The sequence below is a fragment of the Acomys russatus genome, chromosome 24 (assembly GCF_903995435.1).
Source record: "Acomys russatus chromosome 24, mAcoRus1.1, whole genome shotgun sequence".
Classification (NCBI taxonomy): Eukaryota; Metazoa; Chordata; class Mammalia; order Rodentia; family Muridae; genus Acomys; species Acomys russatus.
The window spans coordinates 17521839-17542870 of NC_067160.1; the positions used below are offsets into that span (position 1 = coordinate 17521839).

At 43.4% G+C, this 21032-nt stretch overlaps 1 protein-coding gene across 1 annotated transcript in view; it reads right to left on the reverse strand.

Moving 5' to 3' along the window:
• Window positions 1-287: 287 nt before the first annotated feature.
• Window positions 288-21032, reverse strand: part of Nostrin (nitric oxide synthase trafficking) — a 65647-nt gene continuing 44902 nt past the window's right edge. Inside the window, exons 9-16 of the mRNA XM_051166263.1 lie at window positions 15141-15239; window positions 14918-15043; window positions 10115-10223; window positions 8703-8791; window positions 6109-6234; window positions 4969-5083; window positions 3357-3446; window positions 288-518 (exon numbers count right to left, since the gene is read on the reverse strand). Coding sequence (XP_051022220.1) covers window positions 382-518; window positions 3357-3446; window positions 4969-5083; window positions 6109-6234; window positions 8703-8791; window positions 10115-10223; window positions 14918-15043; window positions 15141-15239 — 891 coding nt within the window. The 3' untranslated portion in view covers window positions 288-381. The remainder of the gene's footprint in view (window positions 519-3356; window positions 3447-4968; window positions 5084-6108; window positions 6235-8702; window positions 8792-10114; window positions 10224-14917; window positions 15044-15140; window positions 15240-21032) is intronic.

The window sequence follows — 21032 nt, forward strand, 5'->3', positions numbered from 1 at the left end:
GAGAGAGAGAGAGAGAGAGAGAGAGAGAGAGAGAGAGAGAGAGAGAAGGCACCTTCATCTTCCTTATTGTGTGCTTACGGATAATGATATGACTTCAGGCATTCTGGATAACCGTCTCCATTTTGTCATGGGTAGACCGTCTCTAGGCCTTTAGACGTTAGAATTCTAGGAACCCGTCAACTTCTGTCCCTTGTTCAATCCAACTGTCTTTTATCTGACTCTGTTTCAGGCTAATAACCCTAGCACAGAGCACTACGAAATGCAGGACATCTCCACCACTCCCTGCGCAAGAAGCACTTTCAAAGGTGGTAACTGTCCCTTTTTTATTTGCAGCACACTATTTACAGAATGTGTAAGGCCACCCGTGTATGCAGTCCTGGTTTACGCCTGCGTAGCTGCGTTTCCAGCCTTTGAAGGTAGCTCCTCCACGTAGGCAGCAGGAAAGTGACCTTTCTTCCCGTTTAAAGAGCCGAACCACCATCCTTCTTCTTTCTTCTCATGTAGGGTCACAATGTCTCCTACGAGGATGCACACTGCATTAGATGGTTCTGTGTGGCTTGAGCGCATGCTAAGTAAGCGTTAGTAAGAAAGTTTAAGAACATTTTGTATCCGAGGAAATACTTGGTAACATTGCTTTCTGCATTTGATCCCAATGAAGCAACCTTCATCGAGGACTTTGCATGAAACAGCCACAATACAGAGGATGCTAAGAAAAGTGAAATAATGGACTCGCGAGCAATGCTAAGAGTGTACATAAAAATAGAGTAATGGTAGAGTTGTGCAGCTGGCTCAGCTCTGGGCACAGTGGGTGGGTTGTCCGCAAACTCTTTCTTGCTGTTCATACCGAAAGGGTTATGCATCTTGGTGTCCATGGTACTTCAGAATACTTCATGAGAAGTGTGTCTTTACCAATAGTTTTTCCTTAGAATTTCAATAAACCACTCTGTCAAATCTGGATTTGGTCTGAACTTTTGGCAGTTTCACATAGAAATCATTAATTTAGGCAACCTTAATAAAATACCAATTCGGAGATAATAATTTTATGGAAAAGATTAAAGCCAAGTTCCTAATACCATTCTTATCTAATTTTCTCTCACCTTTTAGAAAAAGTCACCATGATCTTAGTAACTGTAAGTTTAACAGGGTGGCCCAGCATACTTTGGTTAAGCCTTGGGCTTGAAAGAATTCTTTTCTTCCCTGGCCATGTTACTGTTTGTATATGAAGTATGCCCCTATAGGCTTAGTCCCCAGAGGGTGGCGCTGGTGAGATGACTGGATAGCGAGGGTACTGACGTCACTAATGCATTCATATCAAATGCTCTATGCAAAGATCTGTTTGCAGGAAGAAGGCCACATTTGAAGGGCAGGCATCTCTTGTCCCCGTCACACATACCCCACCTCCTACTTGCTGGCTACCGAGGATTGGGCAACTTTTCTCCTTTGGTACAGCCTTCAGCTATAAACCCTTCTGCCTCTCCTCAGACCTGCAAGACAACCCCATAGACTGAAACCTTGAAAACCAGGAGCCAAAATAACCATTTCTCCTCATAATCTGTTTTTTCTTGGGTGTTTTGTCACAGCATTGAAAAGCTGACTAACAGGGCTGCTTCCCATACCTCAAAGCAGAAAAACCCACTTCAGGACCCAACATCTGCTTTTCGTGAGCACTGTTCTCACGTGCGTCTTTTGTTCTCTCTTCCCTGCTCAGCCTCACTCTGAAGGCACAGGTAATGGTCACCGTCCTTCTCGCTTCTCAGTCACAGTTTTCTGTTCCTTCTCATGGGAGCTCATTCTGATTTTGAGTTCTCTGTCTAAAGAACTTACTCGGGTCAGTAGGTGGTTTGATGAAATTTAAACAGACTCAGACAAGTGCCTTGCAATGATATTGTCAGCTTTCCTCGGGCTCTGGTGCTGTGTTGCATTGAAAAGAACTCCTCAGAATAAAGATCATGAGTGGGCTTTACAACCAACAGACAGCTAATACAAACAGGGTGATTGCTTAGTGTGAACTCTGAAACTCGGACTCAGGACCCTTGAGTTCATGAGTAGCCACTGAGTAATGTATTTTTCATTCATGGAAAGGAAAAGTAATTGCCTGGAGAAATCAGACTAGCCTGTGGGCATTAGAAACTTCCCTCTAAACAAAAGTGAGCATGCCAGATTCTTGGCACCACCTCATTCTTCTCAGCTACAAAACAGGAACAATCAATCTCTGTCTTCGAGGGTTTTGTGAGTAATAACTGACACATAGACACATGGGATGAGGCCAGGCATGGTGGAACACACCTTTAGCCCCAGCACTCAGGAGGCAGGGGCTGACAGATCTCTGTGAGTTCCAAGCCAGCCTGATCTACAAAGCGAGTCCAGGACAGTCAAGGCTACACAGAGACACCCTGTCTCGAAAAACAAACACATGCCAGCCCCCACTCCATGTACACACACACACACACACACACACACACACACACACACACACACACACACAGAAAAAAAGAAAAGAAAAGAAAAATGAAGGAAGGAAGTGGGGGTGGGGTGGGGAGATGACTGTTAGCTGTCATTTGCTACAAAATCTACCTTGATTTTCTACTGTTCTGGGAGCCATATCCTGTGTATGCTTTCTCTTATGGCACAATTCTTTTTCATGGTGCATTTATAGGTCTCTGCTTTAGCTTGGATGTCCAACTATAGATACATGAGGGAAGTGGAGGCAGGACACTTGTGCTTACTTAAAAATGCTTTTTTACATAACCGACCAGAAAACACTTCCCTAGGAAGTACATCTGATACAAACAGAAAGATCTGATCCTTTAAAGTGGCTCTAAGTTCTTATCTGAGATATGGGAGGACAAACATTAATCTGGGCATCAGTGGACTCAGATTCTAGAACATTCTATCATACTAAGGAATACATTATTTTTCTGCAACTCTTTCATCTGAAAAACATTCTAATGGCATTCTGTCCCATTGCCCATTGTAGCAGGATGACTAAGGGCATGACTGAGTTCTGAGTTCAAATCCTGTACTGCTTCTACTTGTGGTTTTAGTCAAAACACTTAACTTTTCTGTGTGTCACTCTTCTCATCAATAAAGTGGGAATAAATAATGCCTGTCTTAGCTATTTCTGTGAATAATAAGTATTATGATTGGAACAGTGCCTGACACACAGAAACAGGAGAGGACCATTAGCTGTTACTGTGTGAGCCTTTGTTTTTTGCTCTTTGTCTCCATAGTCTAAGAAGGATGAGTGTGAGCTGCAGCCAGCCACAACTTAATGCTGTCCCGATATGGCAGAGTTTTATCCATAGGAGGGATTTTGACATGAAAAAGTAGTTAAAATATTTGAGAGCGAGTCTTACCTTTTTCCAAATTCAACTCATCATCTTGCCTGGCTTGGAAAGTATACAAGGCCTTGCAAAGATGGTTGCTGGCTGGGGACACATCAGAGCCTAGAGTTTTGGATTAAATTTGTAGTCAGCATGCTGACTCAGTAGGCAAAATGAATGCAATCAGAATTCTTTGTTTTAACAATATGATGCATAGTTTAAATTGTCTCAAAATTTTTATGTTACCTAATATTTATTCCTTGGTTCAGCAGTATTTATAACATACCCAATATGTATATAAGCTATGTATATTATATAACCAAAACTCAGATGGTAACACAGGAAATAATAATGCTGGAGGAAAATTTCCTTTATTACGTTAACAACGACGAGAGAGAGAGAGAGATTTGATTGACCAAATCAAGCTAACTAAAGTAGCTATTTAACCACTCACTCCCACTTTTTTGTGCCCTGATAAGATATGAAGACTTCCAACCATTCTCATGTCATGCTACTTTGTTGTTAGCTAAGTGTGTCAATACGCTGCTGTTCTAACGATCAGAATTTATTCATCTAACTAAAAGATTGTGTCTTTGGATCAACCTTTCCCCCACATACCCCCATTTCCTCTGCCTAGGCCCTTGCAACTGACATCTTATTCTCTGCTTTTATGAATTTGATTTTTTAGGTTGTTTATTTGTTACTTAAAAGTTACTTTCCTCAGGTGGGTGTGATAGTGTGTGATTGTAATCACAGCAGTTGGGAGGTGGAGACAGAAGGATCAAGGTCATCCACAGCTGCACAGTGAGCTCTCAGCCAGTTTGGGCAACATGAGACCAACAATAACAATGACTTTTCTCTGATGTCTAATGAGATTGAAAATCCTATATGTACATATTAACCTTTCTGATACTCTGCTAAGGCTTTTGTTTAGTTTTATACTGATATGTTTTTCTTTTCTTTATTCTTAATAAACAGCTCTTTGATGTGAAAAAAAATATTGTAATTTGAAAGTATTTGCTTTCCACTTGAACATAGTTGATACCATTAGTTAATATGTCTGGGAACTGCATATTCTTTTCTAGAATACACTAGATTTGTCATTCAGGTACAGATAGGGGATACTTGGAGTGTATGTTTGTTGCTTAGGGAATTGTTGCTAAAAAAACAACAACAACAAAAAAACAAAACAAAAAACTCTGGTGACTTTTGAATAGATTGTGAGGTCCTCAATGCCTTAGGTTTTATTAAAACACTTTTTGGCCCATTTCTAATTTTAAAAAAAATCTGGAGATTTGAGGTTATGTATATAATCTGTGTATAGTTGAGGGACAATGACATGTGTGTGTATGTATGTACATATGTGCGTATGTATGTGTGTGTATGTATGTATGTATGTGTGTATATATGCATGTAGACATGTGCATTCATAACTTCTCACATTTTAGAACGACTTTTCCCAGCCTGCACTCTTCGTGATTCCTTCTTACCTTTCTTTTTCTATATTTGTACACAAAACTACAGATGCTAACAAATTCATTACTCTCAGCTGAGAGATACATTTCTTTGTGGCAAATATAGGTAGATGTAGCTCAGAGACCGTATCTAAATACAGCGATGTGCTTTCCCCCCAGGGCAGGGTTACCTGAAGGGGAAGGGCTTGGGTTGCTTTGTCCGCTCGCAGGTGCTTTGCTTGCAGCCCTCTCCAGTCTCTTCGTCAAAAGAGGCCGGGATATTTTTACATAAGTATGGGAGTGCTCCTGTTCAAATAGGTTTTAATAAAAAGAAAGTCATTTTAAGCAACCGTGTTATAAATATTCATGAAACATTGTTCTCTGTATGTCATTTCCTTGGGATTTGTGTGTGCATTTTTAAATGGGGACGATGCATAAATAATCAAAACATTTCTAAGACCTTCTGTGTTTAAGTTTTCTTGTTCCAAAGGCAAAATATTTTCAGAACAAGATGATTACTGTATTTCATAGCCTGCATTTCCGATTTGGACCTATATGTCTGGGCATTCGTATCAATACTTCTGGGAGTTTCATGAGCCCTCCCCCCAAGTAAAATGATTAAGACTATCTTAGAGCTTATGGCTTTCTTCAGAAAGAATACTGTCCCTTCAGTACCAGATGTTTGGTTACAGTTTCCCCTTCTGAACAGTAACGAAACTAGCTACAAGCAATAGCGGTCTGTGTAAGTTTCCAGAGGGTCTAGCGGTACACAGACCCCTGTGGGGGGAGACGAGGTTTAAAACTGTACACATATCATCCACGTTACATACTGTGTTACACTGTGCACTGTGGGATACATTTCCACTGTGCTAAGGTGAACCTGATGCATACCATAAGCTCCTACAGTTTAGGTCTATAGGAATACCCAATTTTCAAGTTTAGCAGAAATTTTCATAGCAGCACAGTGTAAAGCTAAAGTGAAGGTTTTAAGAGAGAGAAAGAGAGAGAGAGAGAGAGAGAGAGAGAGAGAGAGAGAGAGAGAGAGAGAGGGAGGGAGGGAGAGAGAGAGGGAGGGACGGAGGGAGAGCGGGAGGGAGGGAGGGAGAGAAAAAATCCTAGGCTTTTCTTCACTTGAGTGATTTAGGATGTGTTCAGTTGTGTTTAGCTCCCGGTGTGCTCAAAAGGAACGAAAGCAAGCTTATCGCAATCGCTGCATTAAGAACCCGGGGCATTAGGTTCATAAGTTATGGTGGGCTTTCTACCTTGGCGTTCTCTTAAGCCCTTCCACCTCATAAGCCCAGTGAAGTCATCCCAGCGGATCTCGGTGTTACCTTTTCTTTCCACTTGAAAATGCAGGTGCTGCAAGGGTGGCAGGGCTTCGGCCTTTGCTCCAGGTCGGCTAACACCGATGACAGCTTGTAGGAGTTCGCTTGTAAAAGGTCTAGTTTCAAACTGTTCTGTGGACACACCACATGGCCAAGTGAGCAAATATCAAGAGAAGGGGGCACAGCTGAGCGAATAAAGGAATCTCAGGGTTGCCCGTCAGAGGGGAGGGGTTCTATAGACTGAGCTCACACACAGAGACCCGAGCGCATCACCGAAGGGGCAAGGCCCTCGACACAATGCCTTGGAAAGCCTTGGTGTGTCTTAGTCGTTACACTTGTAATTACGGCAAAGAAAACTGGTTTGATACGTTTCTAGGTAGTTTGTGATGACGAACGACTTTAGACAACCCCCACCCCCACCTCCACCCCCACCCCTGAGGAATGAGAAAGGAAGTAAGTGTTGACCACAGAAGGTGCTCTCAGAGCCACGAGGCAATGTTTTAAAGAATCGAGTACGTCAACAGTATCCACCAAAATGCATGGGAGTTGCTTTTTTTAAAGAGGCACATCTTATATTATCCAGGGAAAAAAAATTTAGTAACCCTACTGCTAGAAACTCGAAACAATATTCAAGTAGTATTCCAGGGTATTTCAGTATAAAAACAAGGAGTGACCCTAATTTCCTAGTCTCTTCCTGATCTGGCTTCGACCTTGGAACTAAAACTTCATAATTACTTGTTTTTCAGCTATATTCAGTCAGGAGCAACCACATTGCAGAATAAACCCCTGGAAGGGTCTTCTGTAACCCCTCCCCCCTTTCTACCTCTCTTTTCTGCTTCCCTGGCATAGCCCTTGTAACGGTTGTGTCCCTGGTAGACAGCTGTTACTCTCTGAGCAAAACAGCCTCTAATACTCCGCGCAGCTCACGGCACAGGTTCGCCTGAAATGAAAGCCAAACGCCCTGTACCTCTGCTGTTAGGCCCCGGCTAGGTGCATTTGAAAGCATCAGAGACCGCGCACCGAGCTCTCTCAGGAGCACTGCACCTGCACCGCTCCTCTAAACGCTCTTGAATCAAATATGGCACTTCAAGGTCCAGGAGCCGATGCATCAGGAACGAATTTAAATGAAGCCGAGCTTCCCCTCCAAGACCCCTTCCCTGGGTACTATGCAGTCCATCGGTACCACCAACATCTCTGTCCCCAGAGGCGAAGTTTGTCTAAGGGAGTTCTGTGGCATTTGGCATCCACCACATGAAAGCTTTGTTCGTAGACACTGCGAGTTCAGGGCTTAACTCCTCCCTTTTCCTTCTTTGTGAGCCAGCTTAGCTTTTGAGCAAATGATGCTAACACATGTGTGATGCTAACGAAGACAAAGCTCCATGCAACGACAACCAAAGAAGCCTGCGCCCTGATTTTTATGCCTTTCTTTTTAGTCAATATCATTTGTATTGAATTAGTTCGTTGAGCATTTTGTAGCATCACAGAAACTTTCCCATAGTGTGTTTTATGATTTCTTGTACATTACACCCACAAATCATTGCAGCAGAATTTCAGATCTCTGTTCCCAAGCAGATTTAGATTTTTCTCTTCACAGAAAGTGTTAGGGTTATATCTGCAGTGGCCTTTCCATGAAAGGAAATCTGTATTAAAATATATAAGTTATAGCTGAGTTGACTGCACCTGCTGGCTTTCACCAAGCCACTATTAAACTTCCAAGTGGTCAGGGTTCTGAGATACAAGTTACTTCCTCAGGAGAGTTAGGTTAGGTAAATAAAGAAAGTTCTCGAAGATTCTTGTATTCTTCAAAATATTACTAAAAATGTCTGCTCTTCCTGAATTCTTCTTATATTAACTAACATGAAACCATTTCTCACCATTCAAACCATAGCACAATTCTCTCTCACCTAAATTCCTCCAAAATTTTGCCTCTAAAATAGCTCTCTAACTAACTGGCTAAGCATCCCTATTTAGCCTGGCAGACCTGCAACATGCTCAGAATCTTACATTAGCTTACCCAGTGCAAAGACTGTTTCAAAACAGACTTAGGATATTCCCTCAAAATTTACTGGACATTATACCGAAAGTGAAAAAACAAAATGCTTATGTGGGTATGTATACACCATCATAAAAGGCGAACAAGACATCAGTCAGTTTTTGAGCTCCTCTGATCACGGTTTTCTGGACAATGCTGCATCCTCAGAAAGCTCCATGGTTAAGTATTTGCACATGAAAATACTAGCATCCCAGGTTTCTGTGACCAGCGAAGCTAAATCCTAGGATCAGCCTCTGTGGATGGCAACCAGCGATGCCTGTCACTTGGCAGGGTTAAAGTGCCTGTGGTTTCACTAAAGAATGCATGTATTTTGTAGAATTCTATTTAGAGCACCATTGCATCTCTCTTTTCCATAAAGTAAGCATGTCTAGGTGGTAGGAGTTTTCCCCATCCCTCAAACTGGCTGTGGAGGAGCTGGCAGTCTCAGCTCTCCCACTCAATTGTTCTGGATCAGGAGGAAGGAGAGGCAAGCAGGGTAAGTGGGCTGAAAAAGAAATATTCTAAAAATAAACCATTTCTACACAGAACCCACTCTGCAAATGCGTACCTCGTCCATTGAGGCCTCTGCATCTTTGTGGCTCTTGGCATCGGAGAAGGAGGAGGTGCTGGAGAGCGTAGTCAGCTTCTGTTCTAGGCCTGAAAATGAAACCGCATTCTAGGTCGCCTTTCACCCAGTCCTAGTGGGTCAGAGCAGGGGACTGTCCCCTTCAAAGAAACCCTGAAAGCTGGAAGTGGTACCCAGAGGATTCCTGAATGGCTGGGGGTGGGGGGTGGGGTGGGAAGCTTCTCTCTGTACCTGCCACAGGGCTTTACTCAATGGAAGCGATAGAAGGGCATGCAGTTCATTTATTCATACCTTCCTTTGATGAAACCTGAGGAATTCTGGTGTCAAAAGGATCTGACTGAATTTTTCCAAGATAAGATTTTTACTTTTCCTTTAGTCCTTTCCAACATTTCTCACATTTACACGACTGTGCTAGGTTCTGCCTTGTTCTTTCCTACTCACGTCAAAATGCAATCCTGTGGTCCATGGTAAGAAGCTGGACACTGGGTCACAAATGTGTGGTTGGCCTGTTGTCTGTCCTGCTTTGAGATCATTTCATATGCTAACCGACCTGACCCCTCAGTGTGGGATTTAATGTAATTGTCTGTCATTTCAAGAGTTAGCAAAAAGACAGACGTGAAAGCCCCAAGCCATGTTTGAATCACACAAATTGTCTCTTACCCATCCACTTTGAGAAACAATAAAATTGTGCCTCTCTAAGGCACAGCAGCGAAGTACTTATACAGTTCTTGTAAATGAATGAAAGTTTCCTTTTACACTTTTTTTGTTTTGTTCCATTATTATTATTATTATTATTATTATTATTATTATTATTATTATTATTTTAATTGAGATAAGTGTCTCACTCTATCTCAGTCTGACCTTCAAGTCACCATGTAGCCCAGCTTGGGTTAGTCCGTTCTGTAGCTTGCTGAGCACAGGGATTACGGGTGTGTGTGCATGTGTGTGTATAAGGCATGTGGACATATGTGCCATGGAGCATGTGCGGAGGTCAGAGGACACCTTGGTAGAGCTCTCCCCCTTCACCTCTACATGGGTCCCAGGGACCTACCTCACATTACCATGTTTCCAGGGCAAATTCCCTTATTCACTGAGCCAGCCCACCAGCTCCACATCTGACCATTTTTTTTTTTTTTTTTTTATTCACCACAACTCAGATTCAATTCACAGTCCTTTGGAGGATCCCTGCTCTACTCCACAAAAGCAGATGAACCCTGAGTAAAGCTCCTGAGTGGGACTTGATACCTACCTTTATCTAGTATCCAAGGACACTGTCACGAGCCAGGCATGGTTCATGTGGGACTGGAGAATGGTCCCGTGCAAAGCCACCCCGGTCTGCTCTATATAAGGGAGACCCAGCCCAGACAGGGTTCTGTAACATGCCAATCACGCACCTTCTTTATCTTTTGTGGCCTTTTCAATGTCTCTTTGCAGTCTCAGCAATTTGGGTTTTATTAAAGACTTCCGTCTCTCTTTATCCATTGTATTCTTTGGATCTTCTTCCTTAAGAAGAAGAAGAAGAAGAAGAAGAAGAAGAAGAAGAAGAAGAAGAAGAAGAAGAAGAAGAAGAAGAAGAAGAAGAAGAAGAAAAGGACATTTAATAACTTAAGGAAAAAAAATGAGAGTTATTACACCTAGTGTTTCTGCGAGTCTGTCATGATATTTGGCGGTTTTAGTGTTACCAGAGGGAGCGAGGTTGAAAAATGAAGGTACTCTTTGGTTCACGCTCATCGCTCCACCTGTGTTAAGCCTGATTAATAAGGAGACAGCTCATTCGCAATTCGTCAGTGCACGGCTGAGCATTTTATATAATAAAACAAATTCTTCTCGGAGGAAAAGACTTTCTATAGTGACTTCAGTTTTCTTGATAAATAAAGTATTTATAGGATACACCATGTTTCATGACATAATTGATATTGATTCAAGCTCGAAGTCTTTTAGTCATCTCCTGTAGGACCCTGTGCGTGCCTCGGTTTAGGACTGCCCCAGGAGCGGATCAAATGTTTAGTGGATGCCCTGTTGGTCTGGTATTGAGGCCCCTGGAACTAGAACGCATGCGCAGCCCCGAGGGCGCGCTACCTGATTAGTCCCTGCAGCGCAGCAATAGCATAGGCACCGAGGCTGCAGACTGTACCCAGGCGTCTCTCTGGTATTGTAGGATGAGCCACAATACCTGGTGTGGGTTCTCACATGGACCACTTCAGGGTGAAAGGAGGACAATGGTGCAAAGGAGAGGCGGCGCTGTGGGGAGTCTATAGGGGGCGCTGTGGGGAGTCTATAGGAGCACTAAGCTGAATTTGCTTGAGCAAGACTGGTGGAAGAAAGTGTAGCCTGTGTCAGTTAAACTAGAGGTTAGGACTGGAGCTGCCAGGTTTTATGAGTTTTTATTTTGCTTTGTTTTAATTTGAATCAGGATATCACTATTTAGTTCAGTCTGTTGGGTTTGGATTTATAGCAGTCCCCCTGCCTCAGCTTCTTGAGTGCTGGTATTATGGGCTTTTGTCACAATACCTGGCAGTATGTGAATTCTCATATGGATTACTTCAGGGTTGGATGAAAAGAAAAGAAAAAAATTAAAGCTGGTGGGTTGGGATGGGAGGTGGCTGAACAGTGGACCATAGCCCATAGAGGAAGGGAAGAGAAAAACTAGACTCGTGGGAGCTGGTAAAGAGCCTGGCTTTAGATAAAACACAAGGAAGGGCGGGGGCCGCGGGGAATCACACAAGGATGCAGAGTGAGAATGTCACTCCCATAAAAATGTAACAGTTGATTAAAAGATTTCCTCTCCATGTCACACAATGTGCTTCTCAGTAACTTTCTTACATGTACTTCATACTCAATCAGATTGCCTGGGTTTTCCTCCTTGTTCCTGTGACACAGAGAAATGAAAGGAGACCCAGGCTGAAACTGTCAGGCTTTCACTCCCTAAACACAAAAACAATACTTTGACTTCAGATTTTCCCACCACTCCTTCTCAGGACTGCCCAGAGCAGCGGCCTCAGCAGGCTCCATACGCTCAAGTGAGATCTGACTAAACCAAGGACATCTCACTCTAGCCCTGAGTTCTCACTGGAGGAATGCCATCACAGTGTGGCTCCTGCACTGGGCCTGTTGGGGACATCTAGTATTTATACAAAGATATATTTATTTATAGTATGTATACAGCGCTCTGTCTGCATGTACACCTGCAGGCCAGAAGAGGGCATCAGATCACATTATAGATGGTTGTGAACCATCATGTAGTTGCTGGAAATTGAACTCAGGACTTTTGGAGGAGCAGTCAGTGCCCTTACCCTCTGAGCCATCTCTCCAGTCCTGACATCTAGTATTTAAACATGTACTGTTACAAACGCCACCTCCTAACATTTCAATAGAGTCCTAGTCAGATGTCTTAGAATAGCCTTATTCTATTGACGAATGTTAGGTGACAGTGCTGTTTTAAAGCTTTATTACACTTATTTATGTGCACATGTTTGTGGAGGTCATAGGACAACTTGCGAGAGTGGGTTCTGGCCTTCCACCATGCTGTTCTATGGAATGAAAACAGAAATGGCAGCAAGTGCCTTTGCCCTCTGAGCTGCGTTGCCAGCCTGATCGGGACATTTTAATTATAGTTGGCGAGAAAACAGCAGGTACATCTCATTGTCCCTGAGGGTGTACCCATAGTGTTGGAAGAGGGAAAAGGCATTTTTGATTTTTCACTGCCATCTTTCCCTTCCTTTCTGCTATGAACAAATCAACCTGAGGACACAATATATTTCTCGTTCTGTCTCTCTCGCCCAAAGATTGACTAGGAAAAAGTTGGTACCGGGAGATGCGTGTAAAACCACAGAGTTCACAAATAGCTCCACACTGGTCACTGTTTGTCCAAGTGACTCCAGATTTCCCTTCCGTCTAAGTAAACGTCACAGCGCTGGATAAAAGCCATCCTCACTTGGAGGGGACAGGTGCTTCCCAAGAAGACCAACAGAGCCAACTAACCAGGGCCCAGAGGGGGCTGCAGAGAGTGAAGCACCAACCAAGGACCATGCATGGACTAGACCGAGGCTCCCTACACAGATAAAGCTAATGGGCAGCTTGGGCTTCATGTGGGTCCCCTAGCAAGGGGAGCGGGGACTGTCTCTGGCATGGACTCTGTTGCCTGCTTTTTTGCCCTGGTGGAGCTTCCTTGCCAGGCCACAGTAGAAAGGATACATTCACTCAGTCCTGATACAACTTGACATGCTGAGGTGGATTGGGAGGGCTCATTTTTTCTGAGGAGTAAGGGAAGGAGGAGGAGGGAGGGCCGGACCAGGAGGAGAAAGGGAGGGGCTATGATTTGGATATAAAGTAAATAAATATATAGATTTTTAAAAGATTACTCTATAGCAGGATCCACCAAATGTCCTAAGAGTAGGTCTCAGGCTGTTTGGTCCTAGTTTCACAAGGGTAGGGCTCTTTTAAAAGATGCTAATGTTTCCCACACCCAGGACTTGTATCTCTGTGCACCTTGTCCTTTGAGTAAGGTTGCACTTACTGACTTGTAATGCACAGACTGTGATGAGCAGTCACTTTTGGGGCAGGGCACTGTTCTTCCTTTATGTGTGCTCTGGCTTTGGGTCTCTTGGGTCACTGATTCAGAGGGGAGCAGGCTCCCGTGTGTTGCAAGGTGAGAGATGGAAAGATTAACATTGCAAAAATTAAATGTGTGTATGTGTATATGTGTTGGCATGTGCAGGGACACACAAGTGGAGGTAGAAAGGGAACTATGGAAAGAGAGGGAGGAGTGGAGGAATCAGAGGGACTAATGGAATACATGTGACATGAAATCAGAAGGGAAGTCAATTTGGGAGGAGGCAGGAGCATAGAAAGAGTGGATAAGGAGGAAGGAGCTAAGGCCATGGGGGAGACAAATATGAGAAAATATAATGGCATATGTGCATGATGATGCTATAATGAAATTACACTATCTGAAAAGAAATGGAATTTTCAATTTTCAGCCCTTGAGGTCTACCAGAGCCCTGCCAAGTGACCTGAGTGCGATCAGAAATTAAGCTTTTCCTTGTAGAGCTTTCAACTTTCTGAGTTCTTCACCTTTGCCATGTGAGGGGTTCAGAGGCCCTGACCCATGTAAATGGTGAGACATCAAATGTTTAAGCCAATAAATTTGGAGTCAATTTACCATTTGTGTAGAAAACCAATCCAATGGTCACTTACAGATCACTGAGCATATCTGTCTAGGATTACTCTTACAGAAGACTGTGGTGATTTAAATGTCCCTTAAAGCCCATGAAATAGAAATAACCCCTTCCTAACTAGGAGGTGGTGGCACATGCACACCTTTAGTCCCAGCACTCAGGAAACAGAGGCAGATGGATCTCTGTGAGTTTAAGGCCAGCCTAGTCTACAGAGTGGGTCCCTGGCCAGCCAGTATTACACAGAGAAACCTTGTGTCAGAAGAAGGAAAAAAAGAAAGAAAGAGGGAGGGAAGGAGGGTGGGAGAGAGGGAGGGAAGGAGGGTGGGAGGGAGGGAGGGAAGGATGAATCCCCAAAGAAGAAGTTCTGAGAAGATGGACTTTCAGAGGAGATTAGATATGAGGGTTTTCTCTCGTGCATGGACTAATGTCATTGTCATGGGAATGAGCTTGTCATAAAATCATGTTTAGTCTTTGTTCTCTCACCCATGTGAGGCCATTTTCCTGTCCTGTTATGATGCTTCAAGGAAGACCCTGGACAGACTTACTCATCCAGGACATCTCAGCATCCAGTACTGTTACTCCAACTGTGTTTCTAAACTCTGTCAGTTACCAAATCTGCTGTATTCTGTTCTGGCCGCACTTGAGACTAAGACAAAGACCCAGCAAGGTTCTAATGCTTGACCAGCCTTTCTTCCCTCAAAGGGAATATCACTGCAGGTGTAAGCCATAGATTAAAAAAAAAAAAAGATTATTTGTACCACTATGGGAAAAATAGCATTGCTATTTACAAAGAAAAAGAGTTCCCCCCAGGCAAGATGACATGTCTATAATCCCAGTCTTCAGGAGATAGAAGCAGAAAGGCCAAGAGTTCAAAGGCCAGCTTTGGGCTGAGGGAGACTGGGGTGGAAGGAGTGGGGTGGGGTGGGAGAAGACCCCATTTCCTATTCCACTGGTCCCAGCATGACTCAATACACGGCCAAGATGCTCAGTTAAGGGCACTTCCTGCTGTTCCGTACTTACAAAGTAGTCAGTCAGTAAGAACGCAGATTTGTTTTCTGTGGACAGAATTGCTGTTTCTTCCATTAGAGCCTCGATGTCTTTTTCAATATCAACCTTGCTGATGGCACAGTGGATCTGTGTGTGGCACTGCAACACCAAGAAAGGCAGAGTGGGCTTGGTGAAGAATGGTTTCCTGCCAGCCTTTCCCACGCACACCAGAAATGGCGTGATCTCCACTACTCACTGTGGTCAGCGTTTGTCCAAAAAGAGAAATGTGTTGGCTGTACTGGTTTAAGTTATTGCATAAAAGTTGAATTCTTTCCTTCTCCAGCTCCAGCATGCTCTGAGGAGAATAAAAAAAAAGGGGGGGGGAGGGGATCAAGCATGTGCCATACAAAGCTGGTCACTCTTCCCATAGTCACCTACCCCACCATGAGATAGCCAGAGCACACTGTCCTGCTATGCCTTTCACTATGGTGCATCCAAAGTGTCATGCAGGGAGATTCCCAGGGCTGGGACATGACTTGTTGTCTGTCTTACCACGCCCACTTAAGATGGGAACCTGTGATCCTCTGCTCTCACCCAGCATGTAGGCAGATGTTACAGATACCTATTGTTTATTTATTTATTTCTTTTTTAAAGGAGACAAAGAGAAAAGAAGGTGTAAGGTGCAGCTTTGATGTTTTAGAGGAGATTAAAGCCCAGGAAGATCCATCTGTGTATCTTAGAAATGCTTTTAGATATGAAATACTTCCAAAGTGTTGGCAATATAAGCAAGGCACATCCTCCTGCCTGTCTCTGTAGGAGTGGATATGATGTGATGGTCCCTGGTTTCATCAAAAAAAGAAAAGAAAAGAAAAAAAAAAAGAACTGGATACAAGAACAGATTAAAAAAAAAATAGGGCCAGTTAGATGGCTTGACAACCTCTGTCACATTAAAGAAGGAGAAAACCAAGTTCCAGAAATGTCTTGTGGCCTCCATATACTCTAGGTGACACGAATGCATAGGTGCTTCTCTCTCTCTCTCTCTCTCTCTCTTTCTCTCTCTCTCTCTCTCTCTCTCTCTCTCTCTTTCTCTCTGAAACACACACCACTTCTTAAAAATTGATAATAAGAAACAAGTTTATGTCCAGTTTTGTCCAGAACTAGGGAAGGACAAATTCTCAGCATCTTTTTGGCTTTGTTTGCAGTAGTGTCGCAATATATAGAAAAGTCAAAACACGTGGCTGGAGATATGGGTCGGTGCCTAAGAGCATTTGCTGTACTTCCAAAGGTCCCGAGTTCAATTCCAAGTACCCACACCTGGCAGACCAGAAATACACATATAACACAAATAGGAATAAGATAAATCTTTTTTTTTTTTTTAAAGAAATAAAAGCTAAAAGTCAGGAAATATGCACCTATAAGCCAATTGTTAGATAAGCTACCAGAACAGAGACAGCAAGTCTCCTTGGGCAGAGTTCTTCTACTGGCAAGTTCCCCATCTAGTGCCAGGGGATCAGCCCGCTGCTGTTCCTAGCATGGAATTTCTTGTAGAAGTTTTAGTTGGTTGTGGTTCCTATTACATGTTAGAATAAGATGTAACAATAATAGTTAAAGAAAAAGGGGCCAGGAGCCGGGATGAAGGGAGGGAGGAGTAACATAAGAGAGGTTAGAGGGAGGAAATGATATTGTGTTTTAATATTTTAATTGCAAAAAAAAAATCTTTAAATAGAGTATATAGGTAGATGAACAAACAACAAGAAGAACACTACATTCTCTTGTCATATTTTTCCCCTTTTGAGACAAGGTCTCATGCAGCCCAGGCTCAAGCTTGCTATGTATGACACCTATAGGATAACTATGAACGTCTGATCATATTGCCTCTACATGCTGCTGGAAGAAATGACAGGTGGGACTATAGGCATGTACCACCACCTCGTGTGTGTATGTGGGGGGGTGTGTTTTGATGCAGATCAAACCTATGGCCTTGTGTTTGCCCAGCACACAAGTAAGCTATATCTCAGCCCCAATATTCCTCAATTTTTTTTTAATTAAAGGGTTCTTTATTATCTTTATTTATGTATATATCTGCATACCTACATGAGTTTATGTGTACCACATGACTGCAGGTGGCCACAGAGAGCAGCAGGCATTGGATTCCCTGGAACTAGAGTTACGGGAGGTTGTGAGCCACCTGATAAGGGTGCTGGGACCCGGGCTCAGGTCCTCTGTAAGGGCAGCCAGTGCTCTTAACCACCAAGCCATCTCTCCAGCCTCTATAGTCTTTTATTTTTATATAAGTTTCTATTGTTTGAAAATTCTGTACATGCTTGCAATGTGTTTGATCAAATCCACCTTGTTTCCCTCCTCCATACTCTCTTCTCTATTCCCTCCACCAGTTTTTCTCCCCAAGTTTATGTACTCAGTTTTCAAATGTGCTAAGTCAGCTCAGCGCCACCTGTAAGCGTCTGGGTGTAGGCCGATCTGCTGGGGGCATGAGTAGTCTCTCAGGCACTGCATCCCTAAAGAAAACTGCCTCTCCCCGACCAGAAGCCAGCAGTCATCAGTGGTTCCTTAGTTGGGGTGGGACTTCTTGGGCCCCTGCTCAATCCATGCTAGAGTTCTGGCTGGCTTGATTTTGTAGAGGTCTTTATACACACAGCCATGTTGCTGTGAGCTCATGTGTGCAACAGTGCTGTCGTTTCCAGCAGATACTGTTTGAATGTATGTGCTCATTCCCTCTGGAACTTATGATTGTTCTTTTCCCTCTTCCACAATGATCCCTGAGCCTGGGGGCGGGCGGGGGGAAGGAAGGACATGTCATACATATCCCATTGAGGGCTGAGCACTCCACAGTCTCATTCTCTGCACTTTGGCCTGTTTTGAGTGTGTTCTTTAGCCATCTACTGCAAAAATAAGCTTCTCTGATGAATGGCAAGAGACGAACTAATCCAGTGGGTATAGAGATAAGAACTTCAGGGCTGTTTCTGGCTATGCTCATTTAGCAGAATATTAGAGTTTCCCCTAGGGCCTATAACCTAGCCACGGAATTTTGGCCGTGTTACTACTACCAGGATTGATAGTTCTGTCTGGCAGAGCAGTCTTTAAATTCAGTTAGAAAGCATTTGTTTACTCCCATGACATCCATGCCACTAATACTGATGGTCATATCAATTGCCAGGCTAATCTTTATTGTAACTTACAGAGCTCATGGCTGGGTAAGATTATTAACTACTTTTCTCCTCTAGTACCTCTGTGCAGAACATTACAGCACTATGAAAGATAGCTATTAGGGAACATTCTCTGGTCTTTATAAAAAAAATATTTGTATATCTTATTTTATGTATTTGAGTGTTTTGCCTATACATATGTATTTGTACTACCTGTGTGCCTGATGCCTAAGGAGCTCTCTACTCACTGATCCATCCCTCCAGCCCCCGTTCTGTAGTCTTCATGAGACTATTTGATAAGAGGAGAATCTCTAATTCTAATCAGTTCTTAATACTAAGCTATATTAGACCCAGGCCATCACAGGCTATTGCTTAAAGGTAAGAACATGGCCTCCACAGTTTGTGTGAGATAACAAGAGTTCTATCACTGGATGATGATGACTTTTAGCCAGCAAGGGTGAATAAGGAAGTGAGGAGTACACACTTGTGTTAGCCTTGTTAAGATTACGCTGATAGCTTTGCTGGCCACTAGCTCTCTGGAACAAGGAAGCTATTGGACTCTTGCCACTCGTTTGCTGATTTGTGGCTTTTAGGTTGGGTGGAGAAGTTTAACAACTGAGGCCAGGTGAGGCCTGCGAGGGAGATTTGTAGGCCATGTGCAGGCTGCAGTATAGATGCCCAAAGGACTTTGGGCTTTGGCAGAGATGGCAGGTATTTAACACAAAAGGTCAAGGCCCTGGCAAAATTTATGGATACCATTATCACAAGGAAAAAGGATGGCTGGGTATCGAGGCTTTTGGTAAGCAGGCAGGCCAGCAGAAAGTGTCAAGGTCACCGCTGGCCTGATCCACTATGGTGCCCTCCTACATCCTGTGCTGTTATTTAATCTGTTGTACATAGCCGTCAGCATTTGCAAACAGAATTTATGTTTTTAAGAATGGTAAGATGTACATAATATAAACAAATATCATTAAACACACAGTCCACTGCTCCGAAGGACATCCTCAGTGCTGCGTTACCCTCGGCGGCACAATCTTTAAGGCACTTTTGATTTTATAAGATGGAAACACTAAACTGGGTGGGCATGGTGGTGCACGCCTTTAATCCCAGCACCCGGGAAGCAGACACAGGCAGATCGCTGTGAGTTCAAAATGGAAACGCTATACCATGAAGGAGTAACTGCCTATCCCTCCTCCTCCCGGCCCTAACGGGTACCAGTCTGCATCTTCACTCTCAAGCAGGAAGAATCAAATGTTTCGATAAAGTACATCTATGTGTAGATGTGCCTTTAAGGCTGAATGATATTCCAGTGTGCTATATGCTATAATTTGTTTATTGATATAGGAAAAAAATTCAGTTTTTTTAAAAATGGAAGCATCGAATGGATCAACAAGTGCAACAAACATCCATGCTGACACAAAAAAATTGAGATTTTATTTTTTTGCCCCACACCCTGACATTTTGATAGGAAGCCTGCAATTACCCCCTCACATCCCCTGGATTCGATCTCTACACTGTCATTTGGTAAGTCAAGGGAACCAAGTGCCTCTGCGATTGCCAGTGTCTCCTGAGACCTTCTCTAAAATCACAGGCATCAGCCAATTGAATGTGACCAATTGTCCTTTTGTCTTCCAGAAAAAGAGACACAGAAGAATAGCTTAGCAAAGGCACTGGTTCCTCTAAGGCAGAACTAGTGTCTCATACAAGTCTCATACAAACACGTAAAACAAATGCAGCTTATTGGCTTGGATCACCTCAAAAGAGGAAATAAAAACTCCTTACCCTATTTTTAAAAATCTAGAAGTCAGCTGTTCCAGCTTAGCAATGCAAGCAAAGGATGTGGGGGCAGGGGATAAAAATCAGGCTTAGAACACATTGCACTCTGGGTAGCAGCTGTTTCTTTCCATCGATAAAGCACAGAACCACAAGCATCAATCTGACATTAGAATAACTGGTGTCCTTTTGTAGAGATGGGGATGTTTAACAGCTTTAATTACATCTCAGGGAAATCATTAAAATGATTTGTGTTTGCTCATGAAAAGAGGCAGAAATAAATTCCACCGAGCAAAGGGGAAAATCCATATCTCATTTATGAGCTACGGCTTTCTGGCGTCTTGTTCCTTCTGTCTAAAAATAGTTGATAGAGAGACAAGACATTCTGGAGGCACTCTGGCTGTTTGACAGCACAGGTGAAGAAACGTGGTCAGAGAGTTACCCAGGGACGGTGGGTGGCTTTAGAGCCTTTCTGGGCTCAGATAATTCCTGTTCTTCATTCATTCTCTTCGGTTTCTGCTGCTCTGGCCTCAGGGTCCTAAAAGAGGATCTTGGAGGGACTGCATTTTCATATGAATTGCTTTCAACCAGAAGATGTATTATCCTGTCCCCATAGCAGGGATTTCAACCTACACTATGTCTGCAAGTTACTTGGATCCTTCCTACGATTATGCAGATGTTGTGAGTCCCCGTGCCGCTGGCACGCTGGTGCTTTGAAACACTTTCTTAGAGCCACAAAGAGATACATCCCAAAAACCATTCATAGTTCTTCCACTCAGAGATAATCATCCTTGACCTAGCACATTGCACCGCAGCGTTACATGTCTTCACACATTTAGCATTTCATGCTTGGATTTATAAACATACAGAAAACACAGAACACACAGAAGCACGCGAGTCCGTGACTTGTGATATAGGCGGAGTACACAGAAGCCAAGCAATTGCAAAGCAAGAACATCAGTACTGAAGGTCCATGTAGAGCAAGGAGGACAGTGTGGATGCTGCCATTCAGGTCCAGTGAGTGGGGGCTGGTGCTCAGGAGACAGAAGACAGCTCAGAGGAAGTTAGGATAATAGCAGCTTTGACAACTACAACACAGGAAGAGCAGACCCCAGTGGCCAACAGCGTAGTGGGGGCTGGGACACCAGACAGATGAAAGAAAGCCCTCCTCTTCTGACTATGCCTTTGAGTTGATTCTGCACACAACTTCA